This window comes from Patagioenas fasciata, chromosome 1 (genome assembly GCF_037038585.1).
Source record: "Patagioenas fasciata isolate bPatFas1 chromosome 1, bPatFas1.hap1, whole genome shotgun sequence".
Lineage (NCBI taxonomy): Eukaryota > Metazoa > Chordata > Aves > Columbiformes > Columbidae > Patagioenas > Patagioenas fasciata.
In genome coordinates this window covers 58,420,038-58,446,674 of record NC_092520.1, presented here as the reverse complement: position 1 = coordinate 58,446,674, position 26,637 = coordinate 58,420,038, and the positions used below count along the sequence as shown (strand labels likewise).

Here is a 26,637-nt window from a genome sequence, read left to right as displayed (position 1 = left end):
TAGTCATAGAGTCTACTCTAGAAGTAGGTTGTTTCTGGTTCCTGAGATGCTGCATGGCAGGTGTGAGGAGAGCTGAACCCCACAATAGTACTGTGGATCCCAAACCCAACTTTTCTGCCTCTTGAAAGCCTCCCAGTCTCCAGTGCCTGGATAGGCAGGAGACTGCTTAGTGGAGCTGTGAGCCTTGAACCTTTCGGAGGCTTCCTTTGCACTGTGGTGACAGCTCAGCTTCCCAAAGTCTCCAGCACTCAGCAAAGCAGAGAGCTGGAGAAGGTGGATTTCTACGGAAGGAGGAGTGTGTTATGATGGAATAAGTGGATTTCGAAGTTGGAAATTCCGTAACATTTACCTCCCTTTTTTCCCCTTTTACTTGTACTGATCAAAGAAATTCTGATTAATTTTAGTTCTCATCACTAACATTTATCTTCTTTTAACATGGCTGTAGTACAGATATTTCTGTGGAAGAAACGTGAAACATTTACTAAAGTTATTTAGGAGGTTATGAGAACTTCAACATTTTAGATATTTTCTGGTGTCCCAACACTATGTAAGATAGTCTTCATACTAATTTACAGTTTACTCAGCTTGAAATGTCTTGAGAGTTTAAGAAAAGTCTTAGAGCTATTTACAGTCTACAAGCACTGCCATTAAAATGCTTTGTGACTTTTCAAAGGAGGTAATTCCACCAATAAATTATTTATTCTGAACAACATATATCCAGTAGTTAGCATGAATTGTCCAAAATGGAATAATATAATATAATATAATATAATATAATATAATATAATATAATATAATATAATATAATATAATATAATATAATATAATATAATATAATATAATATAATATAATATAATATAATATAATATAATATAATATAATATAATATAATATTCAGATTATTTTATTTTGAATTGTTTTGAAACCATTGGCAAGAGCTTATTTTCCTTTTTCTTGTTTGTTTGTTTGTTTGTTTTGTTTTTTTTGTTGTTGTTTTGGCTTTTTTGTTCCTTTCAGTTACATTCATCACTAGATATTAAAGCACTGGAGAAAGATTTTACAAGCCATCGTTCTGCTACATGGATAGAAAGCTTCTAATAAGTGATGTCTATTTGTGCTGACATCTATGTATTTTATTAACAGTGACAAGCCTTTTCATCTTGCCTTCACTTCCCCCACTTTAAATTCCTCTACTAAAATCCTTCCATTTGCCTCAACAGTGGAATTAATACTGTCTTACACAAATAAACACACTCAATTTAATGTAAAACTCAGGGTAGTAATTGGCCTCTGACATGCTTGTAAACAGTAGTTTCTGTCTATCCAGTTGTTAATTGTGTCTTTTCCAGTCCCATTAAGTCCTTTTCTATAGCATGGTAGGAGTACCTACATCTTGGACTAGGATGCAGTAAATCTCAATTTTTATTGTCACTTTGGACAAACTGTCCCTCCTCTTTGTGCTTTTGTTTTGCTGTCTGTAAAGTGAGGATGAGGCTGATCTCCTCAGTTTAGACTCTGCCTGGAAATCTGCAGGCAGCAGGGTCTTTTTACTGTGACTTTGCAATATGAGGCCAGTGCTCATCCTCCTTCAGGACCATGCACCAGTGCTCTGGATCAGCACAGTCCCCTCCAAAGTGGAGCCTGACTCACACTCCTGGCTGAGACCTCTGGGCTTTGCCCATGGAGACATCTTGACCTTCACACTGCGAGTGTCCTGGTCTAACATTATATTCATTAGAGTCTACAGAATGTTGTAGTCAACAGGACACATACAAAATCTTGTAGATACTACAGTTTTTTTTAACCTAGATATAACGGAAGCAGCCTCTCTTCAAACTTCAATAATAATTTCAATGAATAACTGCATGGCCTTTAAAATATTTATGTCAAAATATTCAAAACTAACCATGTTCTAAAAATAAAAAATGCCAAGTAGAAATACAGAGGCAACATGTGATGCAGTTTGGGGCAGAAAACGAAAACTGATTCTGGCTTTCTTTGCATTAGAGTTGGACATTTGGAGACTTCAAGGAAATTCAATAGAGGACAGTTGTCTTCTCTGAGTGCATGACACCTTCCCAGCTGGAAAGGTGTAGATTCTGCTCTTATGAGAATTTGAATCCAGTAGTAAGACTGCTTTTTCACTGCCTCTGTGTTTCCAAATGGGGCATATATCTATGACAAAGTCTTTATGTTTTGAGTCCTTTCATATATATCAGAACTATGCTGGTGGGTGAACCCAGAAGCTACAGAATTGATCTTGTTAGCTCAGGTGGAAAGGATTTGTCTGACTCTGCTTTATATGGGATACTTGGTAGGACAGGGCTATTTTTAAAGGTGCTTTTCTTCAAAAGCTTGTTGAATTTAAAATGTAGAACTCAAAGTAACAAAAGAGTCTTCACAGACATGTTAGTTTAACCATGTTGCTGTTGTTGTAGGAAAAAGTAAGTGAACCTGGAAGCAATCTGGCATAAGCCTTTTATTTTCAGATAGGCATATTACAGTTTTTGTTAGTATCATTTTTCCAGTTTTGAAGCAGGTCTTTATTTCAAGTCATTGGTCAATTTAATTTTAAAATTATAAAATTTCACTCATCTTTGCAATGAAATATTTACTTTTTGAGTGAATTAAGTATTTAGTTTGTCAGGAAATAAAGGATTTAAACTGTGAGTTGTTGATGATTTTGTTTGTTTTGGTGTGACTCAATGTTTTGTTTTTTTTTTTTCACACTATGCTGAGTCAATATGGGATTTTGAAGTTAGTGTGCCAGCCTGACGACCAGCCCATGGCCAAGAGGCATCTGTCCGGTCAAGGCCTGCGCTGTGGGCATGGGGCTGCACTGCTGATCTGGAGCTGTCAGCCTGGCCCTGACCTTGGAAAACTCAGACGTGGGTTGTGAAGCTAAAGAAAGCTGAAACATTCAGTGGAAGGCTGTTGTTAGGACATTATTACAGAGTCAAATTTGCACCACTTGTTGCAGCTGCTCAGTGATATGGGCTAACAGCAGTGCTGTCACTGCAGCATCAACAGAACCGGCACAAGTTGCTGTTGGAAGTCCCAGGGACAAATTTCCTGCTTTTCAATCTCTAATCTTCCAGCTTCAAATAACATTTACGTTCTCAGTATAATAAATGTGCAGGAAACTTAGGCGATGTAAAGAGAGGTTAATATTAATACTCAGAAAAGGCTGTAATACCTGTTGGCTCGCACGGTAGCACCTCAGTCTTCACTAGGGTGAACAAGATACTGATGCAGTACAAGCAAACAGATCTGGAGAATGAAATTGCTTTTGATGTCTTTTTGAAACATACTAGTCGAATGTGTATGTTCTGTAAAGCAATTTTCAGGACAAATTTCAAAGTAAAGGGTGGAGTGGAAACCCTGGTGTCAGAAAAGTCAGCAGCTGATAGATGAGAATGCTCAGCAAACCAGTTTAAATTAATTTGTGCCCATATGGCTTTATTTTTTTGTATAGGTGGACCTCCTAACACAACATAATAATGAATAAGTGGCTTTCTGGGTCAGACTACAAGTCTAGTCCAAACAGAATAGTCTGACAGGGACTGGAGTTGAGTCTTGGGCAGGAAAGGCTCATCCAAAGGGTAGAGAGCATTAATGTCTCCAGGCGGTGAACAAGCCTGAAGAGCACGTGATAGAAGTCTTGGGTGGATAAGCTCTTGTGTGTAATTAATTCAGTGTATTTTTCACCTGTCCCTCAGAATAAGGGAGGTCATACCTAGAGCTGCCTGTTTCTCCCCGCTGCTTCTTGAAGGAGTTCAAAAATCACTAGTTCAGGGGGAGATGTCTATATCTGGTCAGAAGCATGGCACGTGATATGTCACTGGAAGACACCAATCTGCAGTCTACCTCATTTAGTATCTTCATACACATAACTGGGCATCTTTTATAATTTAAGAGATGATGCTAGACTTGACAAGGAATAACACTAGTATCATAGAATCACAGAATGTCCTGAGCTGGAAGGGACCCACAAGGATCATTGAGTCCAACTCCTGTCCCTGCATGTGACAACTGTCACCTGAACAGGTTAAAAAAAGTACAAGTGGTCCATGTGTAGCCAGTTCTTCATGATGAGAGGGCTGGACTGGAGGCAAAACAGAATGAAGAAGCATATCAGAAAATCACTGCAAAATGCACTAGATAGGACAAGAGATTCCTTATAAAACTCTCATTTTTATTTCACTTTCAGGTTATATATGCTTAAAAGCTATTTGTTCTGATTTGTCTTCTAATAAAATTCAGACTTAGAGACTGAAAGCCTTTTCAGTGTTTTGAGGTATTTTTGAGCAGGTTCCATGAAGGTATGAACCAACTCTGAACTCCTCAAAACCTTCACAGACATTTGCAATCTTGTGAGACTTCATAGAATACTTCTGGTTTTTTTTTGTAGATGAACAGTAGGTTTAGTTCATGGTGCCAGTGAGAAGCTGGGGTAGTCTCTGCTGACTGTGTCTCCACCGTGTCATCAGAAGACTCGAAATTCGAAGATTTACTCCTTTTTAGTAATTGAGTTGACCTGAAATGTTTCTGCTTCTTTTCTCATAGATACTATCAGTATAGTTCTGCTTAGTTTTGGGTTAGTAGCTGAATATCTGTACTAAATAGCCTTTCCAAGAGAGCCAGAGTAATCTAGGTGGGATAAATGAGTTTGTTTTTTTCTTTTGTTTGTTTCGTAGCTTTTGATTGTTTGCTTGCTTTGTTGGTGTGGTGCATGGGTTTTAGTTTGGTTTGTTTTTTTTTTTTTCCCCTCTAGAAGCATTAGGTGGCATAAAAGGAGTTTGCCACTTACAGCCTTTTTGGTTTTTTTGCTAGAGTCAGTCTGGAAGCAAGTGCAGTTCCAGAGAAGCAAGGCTATTTGTGCTGAGGTCCTTCAAAAAGGACTTGTTTAGTGACTGCCTGTCACAGTTTTCTGTGATCTGTCCTGCATTGTTAGTGTCAAAATCTACTGATTTCCTTAAAGCCCAGCTCCTGGGGTAGTGTAACTTCAGAACAGTTTGTTTTATTTCTGTATATTCCAAGCACAGATGGGGAGAAGAAAAACAAAAATGTTAAAGTTGTTGCCCAAGTTAACCTCAAATTCAAAAAATAAACAGAGAGGACCTCCAGTAGAGAGGCACGGCTTTGTCATACCAGTGACAGAAGAAATAAGTCTGTAATTCTGAATTAGAAATAGCACAGACTGTGTTCTTCAAGTAGAGGGGATTATTTTCCTGTGGCGCTGGATGAAGATCAGTTTCCAAGCTCATTCTCTTAAAATTCCTGAACTGTGTTTAATAACCCAGATTATGAGGCCTTGCAGTCTGTAGGCTGAACGGGAATCTCGTCTTTCTCACAGGAAGAATTTGGGGAAAATGTGATCTCAGAAAACCAAAGCAACCATGCATTACTTTTCTTTCTGTCTCTCCACCTCACTGCATTCTTGCAAATGAAATACACAAGTGCTTGTGCATACAGTAGAATAAATTATAGGAAAATGTCTGCTATTTCTCCAGTGGGTCCCTGGTTAAATGGCCTTCCAGAGTAACACTTAGTTGCACTGGAAAAATGAAAGAACAACTGAAATATTTAGTATGACTTGCTATTTTCTGGTTCAAGTAGTTTTTAATAATCCACTTCCTATAACTCATGATATTTCTTGGGCATATAATCAGTTTTTTTGGTTTTTTGTGGTTTTTGTTGTTGTTGTTGTTGTTGTTGTGTTGTTTTGTTTTGTTTTTTTTAAAAAAAAGGACAGTAGATCCTTGGTTATACTTTTTTTGTTTGTTTTTGTATTGCCATGCTTTCACTTCTGTTACTGTTAGAGATTTTGGAGATTAAACTGAAAATAGCAACCCTTTGTGAAAGAGCAATAGAATGTCATTAGAAATGTTAAATAATTATTAATGGTACTTTATGCATAATAATATTTAAAATTCTTTTGCATAGTTTCCATATGAATGAATGCCAGTGCATTCATGCTTTCCTACACAAATAAATATTTTTCTAAATAAATAAGGTATTTTATTCATATTAGTAGTACACACTTCAGCTTGTCTGATGGGACCTCTGTAATCTTGCTTTATAAAGAAACAATAAATGTTGTTCCTAACTAATAAGAAATATGGAAATACATTTATTTCCTTTTCACAGTGGGATTATCCATTTCTCAATCAATTTTCCTTTCATCCTGGCCACATATCTTTGCAGTCCTGTATCTCAGTAATATTGCTTGCTCATGAAGAGGACTGAAATGTAATTTGCATTTAACAGTTCTCATTTTGCTGTAATTTTCTGTCTTTGTAAACAAATCTGTTCAGACAGTGCTGGTGGACTATGTGGTTTGACAATGAGGATTTATTTTAAACCACAAGGATTAAGTAACAATATATAGAAGCACATACTGTTCAACTAAATAAAAACACATACTGTTCAACTAAGAAAATTTTGACTTTTTACTTTTTTGAAGGTTGAAAGTCAGTTTACTGATCCATACTTTTCATAGGAAATGCTTTCTGTCAGATATAAAGAAAACAAGCAGTTCCTGTGTTTGGTACCTCATCAAACACTACATTAAAATGTAATTAGTTTATCAACTTCCTGGTGCCATGTTATTTCCTTTTCAGTGATTTTTTTTTCAGTATCAAACAGGTTTATTTGGTTTTGTTCACAACTTAGTGCTTTTATTGTTAATCAGGACTTTACAATTGTGTGCTAAATTATTAGCACTGATGAAAAAGAACAAGCCATGTTTCTGTTGGCTTTCTGAAATATATGTTTAAGCCTGTAAAAATCTTAATTTGGTCCGCTCAACACAGCTAAAGTAGAAATGACAATTTGTGATTTTCCGTAATTTTGTAAAATGTAGTAATGTATCTGTTCACGGTGGTGGCAGTAAAAATTGAGACTGCATTGGGATATATTTGGAATCTGCTGCACCTGAAACAAGGGAAATCTTTTATGTTCTTCAGGTATCAAAGAAAACTGAGTGTCTTTTCTCTGCAATGAGTCTGTGACTCATCATATGAAAACAAATCTTATGAGGAGTGGCTGTTTAGCCTTGGAGAAAAGGAGGCTGTCTACAACTACCTGAAAGGAGGTTGTAGCATGGAGGGTGTTGGTCTCGTCTCCCAAGCAGCAAGTGATAGAACAAGATGAAATGGCCTCAAGTTGCACCAGGGGAGGTTTAGATTGAATATTAGGAAACATTTCTTCACAGAAGGGGTTGTCAGGCATTGGAACAGACTACCCAAGGAAGTCGTGGAGTCAGCATCCCTGGAGGTATCTAGAAGTCTCATAGATTAAGTCCTTAGGGACATGGTTTAGTGCTGGACTTGACAATGCTAGGTTAACAGTTGGACCTGATGATCTTCAAGGTCCTTTCCAACCTAAATAATTCTGTGATTTTATGATTCTATATATTGCAGTTCCGAGTTATCACTTCATAAGTAGGTAAAATCTCTTTTGTCCCAGTGCATGGGCAGTGTGATTCATCTGTGCCTCCACTTTTGAGGCTAGTCAGTAAACAAAAATGAAAAACTTGAAAGTAATGCAAATGGCTTCTTTCAATATTTTGTGCCATTGGCAAGAAGGTAAAAGTAAATATAATACACTATGTTCTTGAGGTGCACATTTCAGAAGTGATGCTGTTGCATATCTAAACAGAGGGAATATACTACTTGATTTTGTGGGCTTTTATATATTCTGGCAAGAATTAAATGAAGTTAATAACAAGTTAAGGACCCCTGCCACTTGGTATTATGAATGCTTCCTGTATGTAACAATAGAAGATGGAGTGTGGTTTAGAATTTAATATTTAGCATTGCAAATTATCCTACTATCCTTTCTCCATTGAGCATTGCCATGATAGTTTGAAATACTTTTAAAATTGATTGTTTAGCTGCTTTCCAAATTTAATTCTAAGATAGTTTGTGAAAGAAATAGAAGCTGTCTTCAAATATTCCATTGCTTTGTGATGCAGTATGCAAGGAGACAAATAGTCAAGATTAAAATAATCTTAATGTTTAAACATTTAGTTCTAAAAATATGAATTATCTAGGAAAGGAAGAATCAAATTACATCTTTGGTTAGTTAGGTATTATGTGAGGTATATTCAGCTACATTTGGAAAGTACATCCATGCCCATCCTTTTGTGCTTTCAACATTCAGTGACATGTTCAAAGAAATCTCATTCTTAAAACACATTTATTTACGGATTCAAAGGGCAATGCTTTAGTCAGATTTTGAATCCGTAAATAAAAGTGTTTTAAGAGTGATTGAAATTAAATGGTAATAAAGTGGTTCCTTGACATTTTTTGAATGTGACTAAAATAAAGTTTGGTCTTTCACAGGGCCTTTTTATGGGAAGTTAACACAGTGGAGATTATTGGAAAAATGAGGACACTGAAATTACTTAACTCTGGGATGTATTGTTAAATGTCGTTGTTTTAAAGAGAAATGCCAAGCAGTGTTAAGCAATATTTTTTATGATGTTTTACTGTTAGAATTCAGAAGCAAGAAAATATCAGGTGGAACTAAGATCTTCAGGTATAGGAAGAGTCCTAAACAAAATTCTAGAAAATCTTTTTATCTAAGTCAAGAAGGTTCAGTAACACAGTTCAATTTTTAGGCCTATGTGAAGTGAAAAGAACAAATAAAAACTGGAATAGCAAGACTGCTGTAACACAGAACTTTGCACAATTGAATTTTTAGCATTTTGAATTAAACTTTGAGAAAGTTAATATAGTTGCAAGGATGATTTTTGTGTGTCGGTGAAAGATGATGCTTTTCAGATAACAGTTAAATGCATTAAACTCTGACTAGTGCTGTCAAAGTAAGCCTGGAAATAGAGACCAGCTTCTTAATTTTCCTGTATATAACATCAGCTATTTTATAGATTGAGAAATTAGAGATCATTTAATTTTAGCACATTGAAAGGAACATGGGTCAATAGTAGAAGCCAGTAATTAGGGGGAAATCTCCCAACACATCTGTGTGTTGCAAGATCAGAAATATCAGAGATGTACAATATAGTCTAGTAGGAACAGAAATGCAAATCATTAAATGAAGTTGCTAAAATTGAACTCACATATCCTTGTAGAATTGTGGGTTTGGAAAAATGTGTTTTCTTAACAACCTAAGCGTCTCCCCTTTACAACAAATACCCTCCAAAAATAATATGGCTGGTAAGGGAGACAAGTCTATTATATCCAATCATCTTGTGAATCTGAACAGATATAAATTACCCTAGCTAGAAGCCAAGTTGCTGTAATTCTATTGATGATCAAATTTGTTCAAGTAAAACCACGTAGCGAGAAGCAAATCTCATGTAGTTTGAAATGTATTGTAAAACCTAGAGACAAAATGGCAGTGCACACAAATGAAAGGGAGCACATTTTGCAGTTACCATAAAAACATTTCCAATACAAAGGCAAGGATGCCATCACAAAGGGTACGATGCTGTGCTTTCAAGAAAAGCAACCATTTTGCAGAACTCTGACCCTCTTTCATAGTTTACCAAGAAATTTCATAAACGCTGTGAATGTGTCGATGACAATGGCAGCGCAGGAATGTAGGAGGACTCTGTGTCTCTTGAATGTGCTCTCAAAGTGAGATTCTGCGGGAGAGGAGCTTGTGATGTGAGGCATGAACGGACAAAAAGTAGAGTTAAAAATAAATGCCGAAGTTTAGTGCCCTGTAATCATGGTGAGGACAGAAAAATAAGTGAGCACAGAGAAATAGGCTCTCAAAGCCACCATGCTTCAGAATAAGTACTGTTATTACTTATGAGAACAGGGAATAATGGAAGCTATTGCTTTTCTGAGTTCACATTATATCCTTTTCCCCTCTGTCCTGAATACAGCAAAACTTTCTTTTAAAAATACTTTCCTTTCAAGCTTTTAATTAAATTTTAGTTTTCTGGTGTGTATGATGAGATATTGAAAATATTTATATTAAAATCAGAGTGCACTAGCATATAAATGTCCATATTTTATCACTTCCTATTAAAGATGAGAGAAAATAAAACTGACACAATCACAAACTTGAAACACTGAGACAGCAGGTGACAGAGCAGTCAAAATAATAAAGAAGTTAGGAATGTATAAAGCTTTTGAATGCAAGAGTTACATCAGAACAGCTGAAGAGTTTAATAATGAAGGAACATTATGGTTTTAGATGCTTATTTAGGATTTCATCACCTCTAAATAAAGTACAAAATTCTGCATTTGGAATTCTCCATTGACTTTGCATTTGCTTTAGGCAACTTGCTTTTGTGGTTTTGTAAAACATGTATCAGAGGATCCTGCACTTTTATGTGCTGGAATGATGATGCAAAACTTGCCAAAAACAAGGCAAAAGGAGTGTGATGGGTTCATCTGTACCAATTGTACCTGTTAGAGTACCGTTGCAATTAAACATATGCAGTGTGCTGGAGAAGAAGACAACCTTTGGAAACTGGGAAAAGCATTACAGCAGGAACTGAAATACTTGAACTGCAAATCCAAAAAGGAAATGTCATTTTACATGGGATTTAGTCCTTCCTTCTGAAACTGAATTGCATAGTGGAAAATTATTCTAAAATACTGAGTAGTGGTGTCACATGTTTAAAGTTATGAATGCTATCCTGACATAAATCTGAAGTATCAATTGGCTTTTGTGCAGAAGATGGTGAAGGGCTGGAGGCTGCCTTGAGCTGTGGTCTGGTGGATGGGCTCTAATCCCACTTGTGGTGGGTTGGTAGCTGATTATTACACAAAGCAGAGTGGCTTCAGCTGGAGATACTGCAGTAATCCCAGTCCAAAACTCCACATGACACTATTGTCAGGGTAGTCTTGTGTGAGAAGTCAGGCAAAGTGGCCTTTCACATGTCCCAGGCCTTACGAAATAACTGGAAGGTGGGTCTGGAGTGGGTAAGACACTCTGCTTTGGGTGGGTATTTTGCTTCTCAGCTTCACATGAAATCCAGGGGTTGCAGGTTTGTGGGGGTTTGACTTTTTGTAATCCTAATACAGGTTATAAATGTTTTTGATATTTCAAATAAAGTTTATTAGATGAGAAAGAAGATTCCTAAAAAATGCTGATCATAACATCAGTGAGCAAGAACTGACAGTCAAGTCATGGTGACTACCAGAGCATTAGAAATCTTAAAAAAAGAAAAGGTGACTGATTTATTCTGGACAAGCATGAGTGGTATGTTTAGGACTGAAATATCCAAAAGCAAAAACTTCAGGAAGGAAATGCAAAGAATGAAGGGCAAGTAAAACATGAAGGATCTGGAGTTACCGGTTGTTAGCATGAGTTTGATACTATGCTATCTGAGCAGAATGTACCTCTAAATCCTGGCTTTCATTTAGTTGCTGAGTGACTTATTTTGTGACAGAATGGTAATTGACTGGATAGTGCAGTTTATTCTCCAAGAGAATGTCAGTTGATATGAGACTAACCCACCATTAAGCATTTGCTTGTCAGCTCAAATAGGCTTTTATTTAGTAAGTAAATAATGACAGGCAAAGTAGCCCTCCTACAGTAAAAACTAGAAATTAAAACTCCAGTGGTTACTAAAGGATTCATTTTTCATTATGTCAAAATACAATGGGTACACTCACTATTGTTCTTTCAGCATTGTAAATTCGTCTATGTCTGAAGACAACGGTAAAATCCTTAACCCCCCTATTGAATGAGTTTTCCCCCTTGTTTATTTTAAACCTATAATATTTCTAAAGAGATCTATTCTGGCAGCCTGTGCAGGTGGGGAAGGAGATGCTAAAACCATTTTGTTTGTGAACAGAAAATATTTTTAATTTGTAACATAAAGTGTCATAGTTGTCCTAAAGCAAGACCTGCACGTAGCCTGTCATGAGTTAATGCCAAAGCCGTTTTTGTAGCCACTGTTCATGGGAGAAGAGAAGACATCTTAATTAAACTCTGCCTTTGTTGAGGACATCAGAAAAGCTACTGACAGAGTGTGTATGCCAACCGCAATCATGCATCCTGCTGTCACCACCGACGAGGAAAAAAAACAATAAAAGCAGCTGCAAGTGGCTGCTGTCACACAGGTTGCTGTGGATAAGAGGCTTGAGAAATGTTGCTTCATCCATTCAATACAGCGTCCTTCAGTATTCAGTGACAGCCTTTAATAACAACAAGTCAGAGTAGTTCTTCCCATGGTGGGACATTGCAAACTTGTCACGTTGAACTAACTATTCAACACCACCAGTCAAGGTGCAAAATAACATCAATAAAAGTCATTATAAGATGTTGAAGTGACCTTTGATTTTGATCCATAGTGAGGTTTGCTGATTTGTCAGGTTTTTTTTGTTTTTCTTTTTTTTCTCTGAAGTCAAAGTGTTTAAAATTAAATAGAAACAGCATTTTTCACATAACCACCTCACTGTGACAGCTAGGACTTTAAGAGAACTAGTAGCAAAATATCTATAATAAAATCATGAGAGCTGGGAACTCTTTGGTGAGGTCATCTACTCTCATTCTGTCCATTTGTGGTTTATTAATTTGCTGTATTCTCTTGCCATTCCCTTTCTCCTTCATGTGGGAAGAAAAAGGCATGCGTGGGGTGTAAAGGCTGAGGGTAATTGTTGGTCTACCTGTATCACTGCAATAGGAGGTATAAACCATATTGTATCCAAGGCTCTTGTGGACAGGCAGCATCAGTCTTCTGCTGGTGTTCCTGGGCATTGCTGGTTGCTCCTGTGTGTGATCAAGAAGGATTTGAGAAACTTGTTTGTAAAACATCCGAAGCTGAGACTGTTCCTGTGATATTAGTAAGTAACAATGAGTAGATAAAACACTAGTAATACAGGGACTAGAGGATTTATCTTTTCTGCTTGCTGCCTAAGTGTCTCAAAAAGGACCTGAAGTAGTCATTTATCTTTCTGCAAGGAGAAGAGATAAATTCATTGCCTGAAAGGATTGTCTGCTTCATTGTGGAGATATTTACCTTGAGGCTGTACGGAGTAGTCTTTTTGACTGTTGCATATTGTGACTTGCATTGGGATTGAGTCATTTCATGCAACTCCACCACTAAATTTGGGTTGCTTTTTGGCTAAGATCAAAGAAATATCATGTCTCATTGTCCAATTCCTCCATTTTTTTCAGCTCTGTTCAGCTGAAGCATTTTGTTGTTATTTACTTTGATATGTAGATCTGAAGTGCTGTGGTATAAATATTACAATTGAGAACTAGTAAAAAATGCATGATTAAATTACTTGTCAGAAATAAAAGTTTTAATCTTGCTATGAACAGGTAGGAACTTAAAGCAGAAAAGATGTTCTTAGGAGGGTGGGTAAAAAGTTTTCTAATAATACACAGGAAAAAAAAAGAAAAAGGAAGCTTCAGTTGCTACAATTCATGGGAAGAAAAAGACTTTTTGACATTTATTGATCTACAGAGATCTACTTTACACAAAGTATTATTTAATATCACATTATTAGGAGTAAATTCCAGGATTCAATGAAACATTCAAGGGAAAGAGCCATGTTCTGGGACAATATTGTTCAGTTGTCTGACAAATGAAACCATTAAAACTGTATAGAAGAGAGATATAACACATGACTTAGACCCTCTGGTCTCATGCTGTAATAGTTACTACTTTGCTGTGTTTGAACTTGAGTAAACAAATAAATGGGTGATCCATATCCTGTCTCAACACACACAGCCTGAAACACTAGCTGAAATGAATAGCTACCCACAGAATTATTTTCATTCAGATATAGTTTTAAATAGGTGGTAAAGCAGGGTTAACTTTAAATAACGCTTTTAGTGGAAACATAGACAAATGATGGTCCAATTTCTTGTTAAGAAGTAGATTTTATCTGTGAATTTAGGAAAATTGAAAGAACAAGTATGAAGAACAACTTTGAAAGTCACTTCTTCATTTCACATTTTTCCCTTGAAGTAGTAGCTCGTGATAGTGAGTTGACTGTACTTTATCTTGCTACGATACTTTCTTGAGCTAGAACTGATGATAAAGAATGATTCTTTGGGTGTAGGAACTGTTTTTCAAAATACTGATATTTTTTTTCTAAATACTTTTTAAAGCTCTACTTTTAATAATACTTGGTGGGGTTTTTTGTTTTGTTTTTAAGAAATTATTTTAATATGTGTAAAACATGTCTGTTTAAAATTGTCAATTTGGAAGTGCACATTGAAAACATGAGTTGATAGGAATAGTGCCTAAGAGGAACTCACTTTTCATTTTGAAATTATGAAAATACTTTTGAGTTGCCTGATGAAGTTGATTGAGATAGTACATTCAAAGAACATACAGTTTATTCTGTTTATAAATTTAAAAAATATTTGTTTCTGAATATTCTTATATATAGACAGAGAAAAATTTGTTGATGTAAAAATTCACAGAAAAAAATTCCAGTTAAAAGAAAAAAAAAGTTGTATTTATATGCTGGTCATCAAATGCTTATTTATCTCCATGCCTCAAAATTCTTACACTGTTAATATTTATAGTAACAGTTTTTATTATATTTACAGCTTAATCTTTTGTTTTTAATATAAATGGGTTTATTGATTAATATGACTTTGGAATTTAGATATTCAAGGAAAACTTTTGATAATAATTCCATGGAACTGAGCCTCTATAGAAGAGAGCAATTATACACTAATTCAAGGAGGATTTTATATCGTGACCACAGGGTTGCATGGAAATCATTTATGTCTTCCTTAGAAGTTCACCTGTTCCTTTTATTACATATCTGTCTCAAAGCCTTTATAATCTTAGTTCATTATCGCAGAGCTAAGCTTGATACAACATACATGCTTTTAAAGCCAGCGTCCCCACAAGTTTATGTAGTGGCTGCCTGGAGTTGGGCCTAATAGTTGATGTTTAACAATATTAATACCAATATCACACAGAGGTAGTGCTATTGATATTTTTTAAGATGGGTTGTCCTCTTCCTCAGCACTGAACCAGTTCTGCAGCAGCTTAATTTGTGATTTGGTAAGGCACAGTCCTTTGAATGAATCACAAAGTTGTGGCTTGGCAGGCCCTGCCCAATTCCTGGCAATTTTCATAAATGCAGAGTATTAAACGGAGTACCTTAACTATTCGACTACCTAAATTTCCCATATACTTTTGGCCTCCTAAGGTTTTTTTCAGGTATTTTCCTCTGTTGAGGGAAGTATGTCTTGCCGTGACTGTGGATGTTATTCCCTGGGGGGTGGGGGAGGACAGATGAATTGTATCTGCTTCTAGATTGGTAAAATACTTTGGGAACTCTTCATGTGGGATTGATACAAAATACTACACCAGAGAGTGAAAGGAGATAGACCTTTTCCTCCAAGTGTCCTTAAAAGTTATGTCAAGTATAGTAAGTTACTAACATGTATGAAATGAGTAGGGTTTTTTAGAAGTTTTGTTAGTTTCTGTAAGGCTCTTTACTTGTTGCTGAAGTCTAGAATATTTTGCAGGGCTTAATCTGGTTTTAATCTTACCACTATGGGTGTTTGGGATGTTCTTTTTTTCTGTGTTTTACCTGTGTTAATTGTAATGAAGGATGTTGGAAGCAGAAAACAGGACATGCAACTGGCCTAACAATACTCTGTGGTGAGATTTTACTCCATCAGGACCCATCCTGTCATAGTACTTACTTTTAAGACAGCAATGCTACTTCACCAAACTTCCTCCTACAGTGAGAGAAGTAGGGATAACTCTTGGAAAAAGTTTTGAGGCTAGTGACAAAATATGTTTGTCTTTCAGATCCCCAGCTCAAGGGTATAGTGACCAGGTTATATTGCAGGCAAGGCTACTACTTGCAAATGCACCCCGATGGAAGTCTCGATGGAACCAAGGATGACAGCAGTAATTCTAGTAAGTGACTGCCCCAGGGGAATGTCTTAATTGCACACGCAGATTGCATCGCGCAGACACAGTATTAATGCCTTTGGAGAGTTTCTGAATGTGTTTGGTTGAAAGGAGGAGGGTTCTGTCCATTTGAAGCCTAATGACCACCAACACAGCTCATGCAGGACGTTGGCCTAAATGTATTCCCTCTTGAAGGGGAAGGCGTAAGTGCCAATGGACCTCAGGGGTGAGATATTTAGGCCAATGGTTGTCTTCTGGTAATTTGATAAAAATGGTAAAAGTATATTAAAATATTTTTATAAAAGCTATTTATTTAACATAAAATTTCTAATATTCAAATTAAAAAAAAATAGGTAGAAAAAAAAAATCCTTGAAAAATCTGATCATATAGGCCCTGATTCACCAAAGCAAGTAAGTGTATGTCTAACTGTCAAAGTCCTGCTTAAAACACATGCTGAAATACCTTGCTGAATTTGGGCTAAAGATCCTACAGTCCCTATACCTGCAAGAGTTCCAACGGTTTTAAGAGAACCTCTGCCAGTGTAGGGACTGCAACAGTGGCAGTTTTCAAAATTACTTCTAATAAAAGTGGTCTTGAAAGGCTGTGTGGGTCGCTGCTTTGATGCTCTTTTCCTATGTTACTGCCACATATTTTCATTCAATGAGCAGATATATGTTCAATAACCTCAGCTGCAAATGTTAACTAAGCACACCTACTCTCACTCTAGAGAGAGCTGAATTTTCATTTTCTGTTTAGCAGAGAACATTTATGGTTTGTTTAGTTTAATGATAATGACATATTTAAGTAATGTGTTTCTGTGTGATCCTGAGGTCTATTTTAAGCATTTTTAATACAAAAGACTTATCTTCTTATTATGCATATATAAATGAGCCTTCAGTTTCCTCAACAGTGTTGGAATTAGGTTATAGAAATTAAGGGATTTGAGGTTTCTGCTTTACTTTGGTTAGGTCCCTGTTTTATCTCTTAATGCATGACTGTATTTTTTAACACATTTCATCAACAGATAACATGGTCATCTTTTATTGTTCTATTTTTTTTTAGAATTGAGAGAAAAAAATTATTAATCTATTTTGATGTGTATTTCTCTGCTTGTTTTCAAAGTGTTTTTCTTCTTCCCCCATTCCTTTTTTCTTTCCTTCCCTCAGTGTGTCCATCTCTCATGCCCACTTCTGTACTGGACTAGATACTAAGACCTTGTACAGACAAGATGGTTATTGCTTTTTATAGAAGCTTTGCCAATATGAAGTCCAAGAAATGTGTCTTAGTGTGCAACTGTAAATCTCTCTCACCTCTCCTCCTCTCTCTGCCCATGTGTCTCTTATTTACAGCTTCAGTGAGGAAGTGTGTATGACTGCAACAATTTTGGAAAGTTTTAATGTTATTTCTGGGGCTGTTTTGCTTGTTTTGTTGTTGTTGTTGGTTGGTTCATTTGTTTGGTATGTTTTAATCGTAGAACTCTATGGATTTTGAATCTGCAAAACTAGACTATAGTGCCTTATTTTCCCCTTATTTTCCTCTTTTTGCTGTTGTCAGCTTTACAATTTTTTTTTTATTTTTTTTTTTTTTCCCTGCTTACTATGCCATTTTCCCTTTCTCTCCCTCCTTCCCTGCCTTTCTGGATTTCCATCTGTCTATCCATCTCTCTTATTTCTGTTGCTCCAAAATGCAGAATAAATATTCAATATTACAAATGTTTTGAAATATAGAACTTGTCCAAACTCAACCAAATACCAGATATCAGTATTGCATTTCTTTGGATAAATATTGTTAGATAATGTTATGGTTTATTTCGACATCATTTTTAGGCTAAAATGAGTTCTTGCCATAAAGGGGTTTTTCTTTAACTGGTGTGATTCACTATTTGTTTGTTCACTTGTCCAATTTTACAATATTGTTAATAAAGACAGTTTAGACCATAAAGATATAAAATTAATGTGTTTGCCAGGAAAGCATAAAATCTCCACTTTAAATTTTGCTAGTGTATATGTATCAACACTATATGAAGAGCTGAAAAGATTGAACCATTTGGTATATTCATGAATACATGAATATGAGTCTATTTCTTTTGTTCTGTCAGTGTATCTCCTCAGTTCTTTTCCCTTTCCACTCTGTTTCTTTTCATTTCCTGATGAACTTTTTGTTTCCTATTGCCTTTCTTTATTGCAACATATTTTGTTTTTCCTTTTCTCCTTTACTTTAAAACAATAATTTTCTCATGCATAGAATTCTGAGTACTTTGATCTTTTCTTCTGTGAGCTCCTTATCATGATAATTTCTGTCTGAGGCTTACCCATAAATAAGTTTTTGCAGCTGTCAGAGGGGGAAAATTCTGCTTCTGACCATGGAACTTCCAGGCTGCCTATTTAAGGTGCCCAGTGGGTGAAGGGATGGACATCTACTAACTGTCAATAGAACAGATATACTTACCTGGACAGTGAGGATGACTTCCATTTGAAGTGTGTTACATAAAAATGGAAGAAATGCAGACTGCCAAAGGGCGTGCATCTCTGCCAGTGTTCCAGCTGTTTTCTCCACTATTCACTGTCCCTGAAGCCTGTGAGTGTCCTCCTCATGCACTGACCATCTGAGTAGCCGGGTGTTGGAGAAGCCAGAGTGGGCATGTAGCGAAGGACAGAAAAGAGGTTCCATTTGTGTCTCCAGCAAGGAAACTATTTGAAGCTTAGTTATGCTGGTACTTTTGTGTGGTTGCAGTTTGTTCTGTGTCAAGCAGTTAGAGGAGTGTTTGAAGTTAAAATTCCCTCAAAATGCAGGTATCATTTTGTACTCATATCTGTGTCAATGAACACGTTACACACTATTGAAGTCACAGTGTTACAGAAAGGTTGTGCAAATTAAGACTAAGACGTAGCCTGTTCAAATTGAGTGGTTCTGTTCACACCCATTTTTGTCTTTGAAGTTCATCTGTAGTGTCTTTAATGTGACTTCTTGCTTTTATCTGAAGTCAAAATAAGTTTTACCAGTAGTTTGGGTGAGCTGCTATTGTGCAAGACATTGTCCTGGCCCGCCTTCAGTTTGAGTGAAGACTAGAGATGGCAAGATTTTTAATGTATTGTTGTGCACAAACCCTTGAATGAAAAAGGAAGAAAGATGTAACTGCTTGTAATTGCATCCCTGAACGTACATTCATCCGCTCATGTTGGTGGCCATGCTATTAGAATCCAACCTGAATAGACTGACGGATTTCAGTTCATTGTTGTAATTTCTATCTTTTCTTAGTCAGTGATGCTTTCTGACAGAGTATGACTTAATGCACCTATTGGTTAATGGTGCTGAGTTTCCTTAAATCACATCACCAGACTGAGGTGGTTAGCTTAAACCGTCTTGTGTGTACAGTGTATTTTTTTGCCAAACTTTCAATGACACGTGGAAAGATGTTTTATTACATTGTACTTCTTCTTTTAGCTGTTTTTCTCTTTTTCCTTCCTCTAATGCCTTACAGTTTCTGGTTTATTTTTGTAGCTTGCTTGTAGTGAAAGCAGGAATGACTGTAGTTAAAGTTGTAGGCTTGGTTACTGAGGTCCTGCTCAGTGTAGTTGTCCCTCTCCAGCTCAAATGTTCCTGGATTTATTTATTTACAGCAGTTTTCAGCCTTATTTGATGTGAATGGAACTTGCCTCAGCGTTGTCCATGGGCCTCATCACTATGAATTAGGAAAAACAAGCTACTGCACAGAAACTATAAAGAAATAGAAGAGATTTCCATGTTGTGCTTGTAGTAACAAGCCTTACATTCCCTTCCTGTCCTCCTCCCCACCCAAAACGACTAATTTTCAGGCTTTGGTCTGTCTTCAGACTTTTGGCTCATGAATGCAGGGTAGGTTTAATCAGAAGACTAATTAATTTGGGAAAGAGGCAATTCTGATTGTAGTCTTACTTCATAAACCAATAAATGCCAAAGTTAACATTACCCAAGCAAGTTTGATTTGGCTGTGCAATCCACATCTCTAGCTTAATTATGCAGCATCACGCTTTACTTCATTCATGGCACTTGATACCTGGTAGAGTTGCTGTTCAAGAAACCATGCAACCATTTAACATTCCTTTATTTTAATCTTTTAATGCATGCTCCTAATGGTCTCTTTATAGCTTCCAAGTTGAATACGGAAGTATTAGCTTTTTAATGTCTTTCTAAAGTATCTACCACTATCATATTTTGGGTTGAAGATATTAACAGAATAATCTTCATGGTGCCCTTGTAAGGTAAAGGAGATAATTAGACAGAAATAAAGCACATGAAATCAAAAAACTACACCTGCAATGCTGTTAAATTTGGATTACTGAATGTTAAATTTGGATTACAGAACTGAAATACTTGCAGTCAGATTTTTGCACTGGTTTTTATTGCAGTTTGTCTTCAAAGAATCACACAGGCATTTAGTCATCTATTTACATCACCTTTGGGAGTCAGGTAAGCCTGTTTCTCCCATCAGTATAATCTTAGGCAGTGTGACAGGATCAATGGAGGCCATGTTCAGCCACACTAAAAAGTACATTTTAATTAAGTCTTGTGTAACATCAGGCAGGTAGAATGGGTTTGCTTTGTAAGAAATGGATGGATGGATCTCTGAATACCAGCCTCCCTGCACTCATTGCCAATCTAAAAGATGTTCTGATGGAGTCGTCATTTTTGCCTGTAGGCCTGCAGATGGAAATAAATTAAATAGTTGCCTTGATCTGATTGCAGATTTTGTGCTGTGGGAACTTTTTGTCAACTGACACTACGGCAGTGCACAGGCAGAACAGACATTAAGTTTATAAGCCTTAAGCAACTGGTCTCTAGCAAGCTTCTTGAGAAAAACAGTGATCTGTAATGGCAATTTTCTTGTAGCTGCAAGTTAGTCATACCTAAATAGACCTTCGCAAGGATAGGAAAATATCTGATTTCAGGCATTTCAGATTTCAAGTTAATAGACTGTGATGGCATTACATTAAAAAAAAAAAAAAAGGAAAAAGAAAAAGAGAAATGTTGTGGCTTTGTGTTTTGCTCAAGGAAGAAGTCATTACTTATCAAAAATTGAACTTTAACTTTGACTAAAACTTTTGGAGGATTAGAATCCAACTCCCATTTGTTCCTGAAAATCCCCTCCATGACATCTAAACCAATAACTTTTTCATGCCAGTTCTTCCTGTTAAGTGCTTCCCACCCCAATTTTCTGATCTTTTGTGTGATGGTAGTAGGCTTTCAGGCGTAGGAGAAAGAAGAGAAACCATTTGCTTTGCAGTCATGGTTTAGCCAGCACACAAAGCAGTGTGAAGGGAGCGTGAACAGGCTCAGCGCTGACAAGGAGAAAGGGTTTTACTCACAACGGTTTTGCCGATTGGGTCACTTGATTTCCCTCATGTTCCCACGTCTTATTTACAGTTGAATTTGCCAGGCTTTATACTTAAGTGGACAGCATGGGAGCACCAAACACCAGGCAAAATTGTATTCCTGGGCTGCTCTAGAGTGCTCCCTCTCTCAACTCATCTGTGGACTCACCAGGCTGGGTTTAGGTACATAAAGATGTTCAGGGACCTCACTACTCACTTGGTTTTGGATCAGTGTCTTAAAGATAGAGGGAATTTGGAAGCGTGGTTCTTTTTCGCCTGTCCCTCAAGTACGGGCATAGCTTTGGCTGTGCACTCCTGAAATGCCAGAAAACTATGGAAGGCTTTCTGCTTTTCTCAAGGCAGGTTCTTACTAGAGTGGGGGATAGGACAGGTGACACCTAGCAATGTTTGAAATGTGCAATTAGGCACAGACGTCCTGCTCAGTGGAGTACTGCACAGCCAGCTTTGGAAAAATTACATTTCCTTTGTCCAGCTTCAGAACACATAAAACCCACATGCAGTGCCTTACTGGTGCATGTTTTGCTGACCTCAATATGAAGCACATTGCTAAACATTTGTCAGTCAATAACTGAACATAGACTGGCCTCCCTAGTTGCACTCAAGTTTGGAAGATTTTTGTGGAAGTTACTGAATATTCTGTATGTGCAGAATTACAGCATTTCAGATCACACTCTAAAATTTTATGATCTTAGACTAATTACAGGAGCTCTGACAATCTCCAATTAAAACTTGGTGGCAGTAAAAGATGCTTTCTAAATTCACCAGCAACTATAAGCTGTTCTAGTAATTTTATAGGTTGAATGAAACACTGCCATGTTACAAGCCTCTAGTTCTTCTTCAGTTTAGGTTGTTTTTTTTTTCCTAGCTTTGCTGCTTTATTTTTATTGCTAATAGAGCAAATGATATCTATGTTCCAGAAATTTTGACCAAACCACTATGATTTGGAGTTTTCATTAGTGGTTTTCCATGGCTGAATCTTCTTTTGTGTTCACTTCTTTTCTTTATACAAATATTGTTTGTTTTTCCTTGATGTTTCCTTGGATTTCACTTGAGGTTAATGGCTGACTTTTTTTTTTTTTTTTTTTAAACTTTCAAATTATATTGCACATTTGAAAGCCCTCAAGTCATGCAGTGTTTATCCTATATAGTCTTGCGATATCTTGTCCATGAGTGCGATATTTCACTGATTTACACTTCCCTTGTATAGACTAGAGAGGGAACCTTGTCTGTACCACTGTTTTTCTAGTGAACAGCCCAGTAAGATTTTAGCATGATGGAGAATTTTGGAAACCACAGAAATTAAAATGCTATGTATTTGTGCTAATTCTTGTCTGATGTCTGTTCTAACTTGTAAGCCCATATATTTGTTTCCTGTTCTTCCAGAGCTCTTTCGAATATATTTTTCTTTCTACAGCTGTAGGAAATGCTCTTCTACAACAATTCCCAGTTTTATATCGACTTTGTACTTTCCTAAAAAGACCTTATGTTACATATTCTTTTTCTGCATTACAATGTTGAAGGAAAAGTTTGTTTGGGTTTTTTTCCATACACTTCTGTCTTGAAGCTGTAGTAGTCAACCAATTTTTTTTCTCAGTTGTAAAGATTTGATCATCTTCAACATTAATTATCTGTGGCTTTGTGTCTTTTGACCAACCAGGAGTTTTCACACCTTGAGAAAGTGTATTTATCCACTGCAATTACATTACCCTTCTTCTCTTGATTTGGGCTTTACCCCTGGCATTCTGATCACACATAAACTCATAGGGCACACATTCTGATCACACCTGTGAACGTACTTCCTAAATTTTGAGTAACTTACTGCAGGTGTTACTGTGTTCCTGAGACTTGGCTTGGTGGAACCATAGTCCTCCATGCATATATCGAACACACAAGCTGCGCTTTTGGTTTTCATCCAAGGACTTGTGAATCCTTGAATCATCCACAGTGGAAATACACTTAGCATGAACTCTGGCTCATCCAAATCTTTTATTCCAAGATCACCTGATGTGTGCTTTGCATCTGATTTCCTAGTATGAGTCAGTAAACTTGGTATAGGTGTGTGCTGGCATAATTTTAGAAGAAGAACTGATCTGTGTCTCCTACTTATATCACATTTTCTTTTGTTGTTCTTCTGTCAGGCTGGTAAACTCCCACTCTTCACACTGGTCTTTTTCAGACACTAATCAAAGCTGTGACTGTTTTTATTATTACCCTAGTACTGGTATATATATTTGTATCTGCTATTATCTGTTTTTGTTTGTTTGTTTCCCAGAATTTTAGTCTTTAAATATATTCTGTATTCAGCTTAATAGGATTTATGTACATTTAGAGTCAAGCACGTATTTCAGTGCTTTTCTGAACTAGAATAAACCTCTGCCATTACCTGAGGCCTGTGTATTACTTCTTGTATCAAATATATCATTCACAAGAGCAAATGTGTATATATATCTATTATTTTAAATCACAGACCCCTTGAAAGCAATCTTTCGTGAGAGCACATCTTAATCCAAAACCATAAAAATGCCTAAGAAAATAAAAAGCTACTTGTCAGAATCAGAGCACTATGTCTTCTCTAGAATGTCTCACTAATATTACCATTATGATCAGTCTACATTGATGTAGGAACTGCTGAGCTCTTTAATTATTTTCAGATTGCCTGAGATACTCATGTCTGCAGTGCTGCATAAATGATTACAGTCCAGTCTGCTGTGCTTTGTGTTTGCTAGTTAGCACTTGTGCCAAATATTACACTATCACAGGACTTACTGCTTTCACTTTAATTTTAAGGATTAACTTCAACAGAAGCAAGATTTTCTGAATTAATTTAAAATTAAAATAAAAAAAAATAGGGCATAGTTTTCTTTCTTTTTTACTAGTGGTGTTTATTAGATTACTGCAATAACCACAACATATTCATATCTGTCCATGTTTTTTTCTTCACAGCGTTATTCAACCTTATACCAGTGGGTCTTCGAGTTGTTGCTATCCAGGGTGTAAAGACTGGGTTGTATATAGCCCTAAATGGAGAAGGTTTCCTCTACACATCAGTAAGTACCTTTCTGAACTCTGTTTCAGAGGCACATCTGAGGTTGAAATCTACACAGGAATGAGATAAATATTCACTTTTAAGAAGTTCTATAATGTCTATATATGTATATACACATATTACACCTATGTACTCATGTATTTGTGTGGCATATGTATAAATGGGATACAGTAGAAATTACTGTGTACTATGTTTGAAAGTCTGCATGTTAGCAGTTCTAAGAAAAAAAAAAAAAAAAAACATTCTGGAGACCTCTTTTTCTGGTATGGTATAGTGGTAAAGTGCAATACACCACAAAGATTACTATTTTCAATTAAATTATCCAGAATTTTTACATAAAAACCTGTTTTCTTAATGACTTGTTGATTAGAATCCAAAATCTGCCCCAGCAGTTACTTTTATTGACAAGACTTACAAATGTAATTTCCATCTAGAAAGTCATTAACAGCCTTAGAATTTATCACCATAGTCTTGCAATTGTATGCTTAGCATCATTGATTTTTTTTTATTTCAGATATCAGGAAAATAGAGAGTCCTGTGAGGGACTGTATCTTTGTAGAATGATCAAAGTTTAAGACAAAAATATTTTGAGTCACAAAGAAGACTGCTGGATAAAGTGATTGGAAAGTCCTCAGATTGTTTAAAGTATTCCAAATTATTTAATGCTAATCGCTCAATGTGTTGTTGTGAATTTAAAAATTCTCAGTTCTGTGTGAATCCAGTGTCTTAACATCCTTTGAAAGACAAACAGACTTTAATATGAATAGACAGTTCTGTCAGGTATTAATAAGGTAGCTTAAAGGATTTTTTATTACTGTATTTTTATTGCTGTCTAAGTTGAGTTTATTTACATAGTGCTTTTTTCCATTTTTACGTCACATAGTTCTTAATTCCCTATTGAGTTATAATGCACTGCTTTGTTTTCAGTGTCCATTGAAAAGAAATTGGACAGATTAAGTTTCTGATGCCCTGAGGGAAAGTATTCTGTTTGTTTCAAATATACAATTGCCTTGGAAAAGATAATTAGGAAGAAAAAATGGAACTAATCTTGAATGTCAATGTCAAGACAAAGAGAAAATTCTTCCTCATAAGCTCCAGCAGTGTGAGCTAAAATATTTTTCTGTTTAAAATAAAAAAAATCTATCACAGGAAAAAATGCAATATTTGCTGTCAGAAGGAAGAAAACTAGAAGACAAAATCTGTATCTGTTAGAGAAAATTCATTCCTGACTTCCCAGTTCCATCACTTCATGTGGGGAGTTCGTTTCAATATGATGGCATGAACAGTATGTGTTGGTACAGTTAAGAGTACATTGTTGCCCAGCGCTGCTTCTGAAGTGAGTTCTCAGTCCTTCAGAAAGCAATACAAATTTCAGAAAAGGTACTAGCTTCCTGGCAAGAGATTCTGCACAGGGAGGGACTCTGCATGAGCAAATTCTGGCAGCCACTGTTTTTACGTATTCTTCCGCAAATGGTCCAAAGTTGAATGAATGGTGTCATCTGGGGAAGGGAAAGGAGTGGAAAGTACAAGGCAAGATAAGAAGAGCTGGCTGGATCCCAACTTTGAATAGATGTGAACCCGACCCTTAGAACATCCTCAGGTATAACAAGATATTTCTGTCATGCCAGTGGGAATCTGAATTGCTTTGTTCTTGCGTCTTCTTTTTGAGCAACACAGATTACTTAGGTTGTGATCAGTTTCATACATATAAATAAAAGATTATGTAAAAGTAAAATGTAATCCACATGATTAGTGTTTTGCAGGATTGCATATTCTTCATTGCCACTGATAGCAAGCTTTTTGGACTTCATATATTTCTGTAGTTACTGGTGACTTGTTAAGCACTTATGAATTTTGTTCTGTGAATGTTGTTACATTTTGAGGGTATTTCAGTTAAAATTTTCTTTGGAGAGTATCTTAATCCGTCACTGGTAAGGAAACAAATATCTTTGGAATGTATTCCTTACTCTTCCTCATGTGGAGAGTGAAAGATGAGTGGTCCATTAAGTGATAAAGTGACACATTAGAAAATTGAGTGGAAGCCTTTAGTTTTGATATGTCTATGAAATTATTTTAAACTTACACTTTTGTCAAGTTGAACAGTTGCAATATTTGGTAATCTAACGCAAATGTAAAGGTAGTGATTTCACAACATTGGTGCTGTAATACAGCTTCTTTTATTTCATATTAATGTATTGAAAACATATTTTTGTCTTAGCAATAGCAGGCTTTCAGCTTAGAGACTAATGCATTTGAAAATAAGAAGACAAAGCATCAGAGAGAAGTCTGTCTTCTCCCTGAGGATCAAGATGAAGAAATACTGCGTGCAGAATATTTTAAATACTGTCATTTCTAGAAAAAATATTTTTAACCAATCACTTTCTATTA

At 36.3% G+C, this 26,637-nt stretch overlaps 1 protein-coding gene across 9 annotated transcripts in view; it reads left to right on the top strand.

The window, feature by feature from the left end:
- The window catches only part of FGF14 (fibroblast growth factor 14), a 409,258-nt gene that overhangs the window by 289,704 nt on the left and 92,917 nt on the right, over window positions 1–26,637 (top strand). For 5 of the 9 annotated variants that reach the window (XM_065829696.2, XM_065829701.2, XM_065829699.2 and 2 more), the window contains 2 exons: window positions 15,726–15,836; window positions 24,147–24,250. In XM_065829696.2, the coding sequence (XP_065685768.1) occupies window positions 15,726–15,836; window positions 24,147–24,250 (215 nt within the window). The remainder of the gene's footprint in view (window positions 1–15,725; window positions 15,837–24,146; window positions 24,251–26,637) is intronic. The other 4 variants (XM_065829698.2, XM_071807134.1, XM_071807144.1 and 1 more) reach the window with 1 other exon arrangement.